At 46.2% G+C, this 6,135-nt stretch overlaps 1 protein-coding gene across 1 annotated transcript in view; it reads left to right on the top strand.

Annotated features, from left to right (window-relative positions):
• The window catches only part of LOC311064572 (vang-like protein 1), a gene marked incomplete at both ends in the record, with an annotated part of 18,495 nt that extends 12,700 nt beyond the window's left edge, over window positions 1-5,795 (top strand). Inside the window, 6 exons of the mRNA XM_084084433.1 lie at window positions 482-657; window positions 1,370-1,503; window positions 1,668-1,703; window positions 3,606-3,756; window positions 4,435-4,669; window positions 5,535-5,795. Of these exons, the coding sequence (XP_083940559.1) occupies window positions 482-657; window positions 1,370-1,503; window positions 1,668-1,703; window positions 3,606-3,756; window positions 4,435-4,669; window positions 5,535-5,795 (993 nt within the window). The remainder of the gene's footprint in view (window positions 1-481; window positions 658-1,369; window positions 1,504-1,667; window positions 1,704-3,605; window positions 3,757-4,434; window positions 4,670-5,534) is intronic.
• Between the last annotated feature and the right edge of the window lie 340 nt (window positions 5,796-6,135).

Below are 6,135 nucleotides of genomic sequence, written 5' to 3'. Positions count from 1 at the left end.
TCAAAATCTTAAAATCAATTCTGAAACGGACCGGGAGCCAGTGGAGAGAGGCCAGAACGGGTAATATGGTTCCGCTTCTTTGTACCAGTGAGGAGGCAGGCAGCGGCATTTTGGATGAACTGCAAACGTTTAAGCAGCGATTGGTCAATGCCGATGTAAAGTGAATTACAATAATCCAGCCTGGGAGAAATGAAGGCGTGGATCACTCTCTCAAGGTCGCTGGGAGAGAGGTAGGGCTTGACCTTTGCCAATAGGCGCAGCTGGAAGAAGCTAGCTCTTACCAGCTTCTCTTTAATCCTCTTTAATCCATAGTAAGTTTCTATAAGGACAATGCACCAGACAGTCAGAGCACAGTGGCACCCTTATCAATACATTTGGCCTTGAGAGCAGGCTTGTAGGCATAAACCCTACGCGTCACTGCGGGGTCCGCTCATAATTCCGACATCATAAGGTGTGTATGTGTGTTTGTGTACCTGTGCAGGACGAGGACTACCACGGCATAGTCCAGTTTGCTGTGTCCCTGGTGGACTCCCTGCTGTTCGTTCATTACCTGGCCGTGGTGCTGCTGGAGCTCCGGCACCTGCAGCCTTGCTACAGCATACGCATCATCCGCTCCACGGACGGAGAGACGCGGCACTACAACGTGGGACAGCTCAGGTACAGCGCATGCAACACTTGCTCGCTTGCGTTTAGGAGGGGCTGCTGTGTCCAGTAGTCATTTTCTCGAAGAAAAAAACCCAGAGAGGATTAAGTATTAGAGAAATAAAGTGTGAGAAGTGAGGTGGCGGGATGAGAAAGATCGTCTTGACATTGTTGGAGGACGCACGTATACAGCAGCTCCAAGTATCCCCCCCCCCTTTCCTTGTTGATCTATGTGTGTAATTGGAGGCTCATGTCCAGAGGGAAGAATGGCGGTAGCAGTAATTGAGTTACTCATCATTCAGTCTCCTTGTCCAGTTTGCTTGAGGGGGGTGGGCTGTGTCAGGAAGGTTTGGGGCGGGGGGGTGGCTACTATTCTAGGACCAAGCGAGAGAGGGTAGTAATGGGAATATGCCCCAGACAGACACCGATCCTGTGTTTGACTTTTTACTCGGTAAGGCAGCTCTGTAGGAGGCAATGGCGTCTACAAATGGGTCTGTGTGTGTTTGATTGTCCGGGTGTATTCGCGCAAACCGCTGGACTGATCAGGACCACATTTGCCAGTAGGCAGCATGCACAGTAGACATCGAAATATGTCAATTTGTTTCTATAATGGAAGTGAATGGCAGTTGGCTTGGGCTGAAACCCAAATAGATACATCATACAGTCTGCCCACATGAAGTCTGAGATCCACATCCATCATCTTTCTTTTTCTCTGTCTGTGTCTCAGTATCCAGAAGGTGGCTCTGTCCATTCTGGAGTACTACTACCGAGATTTTCCACTCCACAACCCAGCCCTCCTCTCTGCCTCCAAGCACCGGGCTGCCAAACACCTTGCAGGCTTGAAGGTCTACAACGTGGATGGTGAGTGTCCTCGCGAACGGACATAATTAAGAACACATACAAACATCTGTTTTCTTTGATCTGTCTTCAGATGATACCATTTCATTTGTATTCATGACTGCTCTCCTTCCGCCTCCTTGTTGTTGTGCCCCTTCTCTCTCTTTCCCCTGTGCCTTCATGAGCAGCTTTTAAAAATAAACTGAGAATGTACCTTTTGGACAGTAAGTACTGATAACAGTTCCTCCCAGTCCCTCGCCACAGCACTTTATCACAGGAAACAGACCGATCTCATGGTTGACTTCACAGCTATTCCTCTGGCCTCTGTCCTTAATGTACTGTATGTACAGAACTGCATCCCTGGCTAGCGCACACTTACTGCACTGTGTATATGCGCGTGCACACGCACATTAGTGTGATCTAGAGAGGCTGCTTGCCTCTGCACACACAAACACACAGCGATGCTACAGTTTCCTCTCGTTGAAAGGGTTCCAGAGCATCACCGAACCACCACAACCCATCCCCCACCAGCAAAAACACCCTCCCCCCACCTCCCGCCCCTGCCAACTCGCATTGTGGTTGTAATGATCTATGGGAGAGGTGCAGTCTGGGAGATGGTGTCCTTACAGCCCCCCACTAAAATACAGCAGAAAGGCCTCTGGGGCTGTGGAATTTCAAACCCTTCAATAATTCATCACAGTAAAGCTCATTCCTCGCATACCCTCACTCTCCCCCTCCCACTCGCCCCGTCTCCGGATTACTCCCGATCCCTCTCTCTCTCTGTCTCTCGCTCTGTCTCTGTGTGTGTGTGTGTGTGTGTGTGTGTGTGTGTGTGTGTGTGTGTGTGTGTGTGTGTGTGTGTGTGTGTGTGTGTGTGTGTGTGTGTGTGTGTGTGTGTGTGTGTGTGTGTGTGTGTGCGCGCGCGCGTGCGTGCGTGTGTGTGTGTGTCTCTCTCTCCCTCCCTCCTTCGCTCTCTTTCTCTTTCCCCTTCTTTTTGTCCTTCATTATTTTTTCCCCTTTTACTTCACCACCACCCTCCTGCCCGCACCACCAACACCCTTCCTCTGTCTACCTTTCTGCCTATCATTCATTCAGTCTCTAGGCAACATGAATATGTAGGCCAGGCTGACATTCACCGAAATTATTGTGTGTTTGTGTGCATGGTGAGGAGATGGTGGGGTAGAGGAGTGTATAAGGGTTATGATGTATAGATCACTCTCTAGAGTATATTACGGCTGTTAAAATATGTTGTTTGCTTCCACGGTCCACACCCCCCTCTCTCTCTCTCTCTCTCTCTCTCTCTCTCTCTCTCACACACACTCACACACACACACGCGCGCGTGCGCACGCACACATAAGTATGGACATCAAAGATTAATGATGCATAACTTATACCTCACCTGCAGGGTCTAGAATGCATTCTGTATGTCCTCTAATCATGCCTAATATGGACCTGATTCTACTCTGTATTCATTTATCAGTTTACCCTGATCCACTAACACCACTGAATTTGAACTTTTCACAGAAGCTAACAAATTCACACATTTAACTGGAGCTACAGCCTTGTAAGTCTATATCGATGAATATTTAATCCATCCCCACAATACCGCGGTTTAACCATTACAAAGAACTGCCAGGGCTGTGTTCTTTTCACTGTAATTAATGGTCTCTGAGAATGCAACAAGATAAGCTGGCAGGCGCCCCAGATATGTCCTTAAAATCAGCATACCTCGTAGCTCAAATCTTAAACTTTCAAATGGTGGGTGGGACATAATACTGACCAAGGCTTATTCACACACATTCATTGTTGTAACCTAGTGCTGGACCAAACAAATTTAAGTGGCTTACCCTCCCCTGACCCTTTTTGTTCTCCTCTTTTCTAAATGAGCCACAAACCCATGTATCAATGTCCAGGGTCCACTATCTCCAGCTGACATAACCATTAAGCCTAATTTATACTTAGTTGCAGGCCAGTGTTGCGCACTGATAATAGCAGATCTACAAGCACACAACGCGGCACACTGCGACTCGTTGTGAGCTTGTAGATCAGCTATTTTCGATGCGCGACACGATGCGCAACCAAGTATAAATCAGGCTTTGTGTCTATGTGCGCCCTCATGAAGCAGGTTCAGGGAACACAGCAGGGGCACAGCCTGGGACTGGGAATCAGTCACGGATGTCAGCTGCAGCTGCCACCAAGCGCAAGGACAGTGCCCACAATGAGCTGTACTACGAGGAGGCTGACCATGATAGAAGAATGCGCAAACGTAGGGCCAGGTGAGGAACAGAGACGATGAGGGTCTGTTGATTTGGAAAAGAGAGGAATGGGTCACTGACGTTGCACAGTGACCAATGCTGACCATTGAGGAGTAAAGCTTAATTTATACTTTGTTGTGCGACGTATAAATATCAAAATCATCTATCCTTTCTTTAACCAGGTAAAATTCTCATTTGAGATTAAAATCTCTTTTCCACAAGTGACCTGGTTAAGAGCCATCAGATTTCTACCTACATCACTTGATCAATGGCCACGCCCCGTGCGAGCCTGGCTCGTCTTGTCAACCTAAAGCTAAACTAGCTACGTTGAATGTTGAGGTTTCTGAAACAAGGTCAGCAGGACCGCTATCCAATGAGAAATGGGGGGGGTCATTGATCAAGTGGTGTAGGAAAAAGTACGTAGCGAAGAGCAGCATGAATACTATTACAACAATAAAACATACACAGTACAAACAGACTAATAGAACTACAACCAAGTGAACACAATATCCAGTTAAAATGCAAAACAGGGTCAAGAACAAAAACAATTAAAATACATATACAGGTGCAAATCAGTACGCAAATCAGTTCTTTTTGCCAAATGATGTCGCAAAGCAAAGTATAAATTAGGCCTTAGGTTAAGTATCAAGAGTTTATAACTTGCGGGACGCTGAACGTTGTGTGTTGCGTCGATGTTAGGCTGGTGGTGGCTGTGGAGGAGGCCTTCACACATGTCCGCCGAATGAAGAAAGAGGACGAGCGGGAATCTCCCTCAGATATCATGGATGTGCGGGAGGCAGCCTTAGCCATCTTCCCTTCAATGGCCCGCGCCCTACAGAAGTACCTCCGAACCACCAGGAGGCAGCACTGCCACAGCATGGAGAACATCCAGAAACACCTGGCTTTCTGTCTCATCAACAACATGAGCCCAAAGGTGAGTACGACTTCACTGGTCTGCTGATGGGATTTATTTAAAATAGTCAAAGGTAGCTAGGTATATTTTGAGGTGGAATTTTGCTGAATTATGTCACGACAGCACCACAGACCAAATGTATTGTCACATCACAGGTTTATGAGTGTAAAGAAGTAGGTGAGATTCTGTTTTCATGCCAGCTACATTATTTGTTGTTTTCAGGAAAGAGAGGAAGGATACAGGAAAGAGTAAGGAGAAAAAAAGCACAGGATTGAAACAGATCAAACAGAAAGAGATATACATAGCATAAATAGTCGCAGGTATGTACATGAAGTTAGACATGAGGTGCAGCAATACGGTGAGGTAAAAAAAAAATAGCAGCAGTACATAAGGTGCCACACTAGAACAGTAACAGATATGGCATACAGGCATTCATGCTAAAATATGTCATAATCCACAGGACTTAAAGCAGCAAAATGTAACTTTTTTAACAACTTTAAAGTATATTATGTCTCACAAAATTATAAAGTTACATGTTTAAGCAATAACAATCATCCTTCCATACATTTACTGTAGACTCCCTGCTAGGGACTTGACTGTATTATGTATAGGGGAGACAATGAGTTTCATCCTGGCATTTTCTAAGGCACCAAGGCAGAACTGCCAGTCAAAGCAAAGACTGGTCAATCACAGCACGTCATCGCTGGACATGCTTGCAGAGACTCTTGGGTAATGATGTTGGCTGCCATGTTATTTGTGTCAAAGTGGCCACTGATAGCCCAAACTACATAGTGCTGCTTTAACCTAACCTAAACTCTTATATTGTCTCTCCACAGTATGTTCTTTGTGATTTTTTTAATAACAGTGGTTGTTTGTCTGTGTTTAGGCCTTCCTGGAGGCCTACCTAGCACCTGGCCCTACTCTGCAGTACGGTACGGAGCGTTGGATGGCTGACCAGTGGACTTTGGTTAGCGAGGCATCAGTCACCAGTAGCATGAAGGAGGGCACCGAGTTTCTCCTGCGGTGTCTGGATTTTAGCTTGGCTGTCACCGTCAAGAGCATCCCATACATCCGAATAACTGAGGAGTACATTGACCCCAAGTCTCACAAGTTTACACTGCTGCTCCAGTCAGAGACATCAGTTTAAAAGAGCAGTAGACTGGTGCTGCTGATCTGGTCTGACCTGGGCTTTTATGACTATCATGACTTGTTTTTTCCAACAATAAAAAAAAGAAGAAGACATTTTTGTATTTTTTATGTACTTGTGGTTTACACCTGTATTTTTCTCTTCCCCAATGATTTGCGTACATACATACTGTACACTCCTTTGGACACAAACCTAGCATAATTGTGGCTGAAGTTCAACTGAAGGGAAGTGCTAGCTCTGCATCCCTGGACACACAATGAAGGCTGGAAATTGGGAGGAAACATGCATGGATCGCTCTGCACTGATGCTCACCAGAATACAGCTCAAGAATTCCTCTATG

Source organism: Gymnoscopelus microlampas (assembly GCF_963454915.1).
Source record: "Gymnoscopelus microlampas genome assembly, chromosome: 17".
NCBI lineage: Eukaryota > Metazoa > Chordata > Actinopteri > Myctophiformes > Myctophidae > Gymnoscopelus > Gymnoscopelus microlampas.
This window is presented reverse-complemented; position numbering and strand designations above follow the sequence as displayed.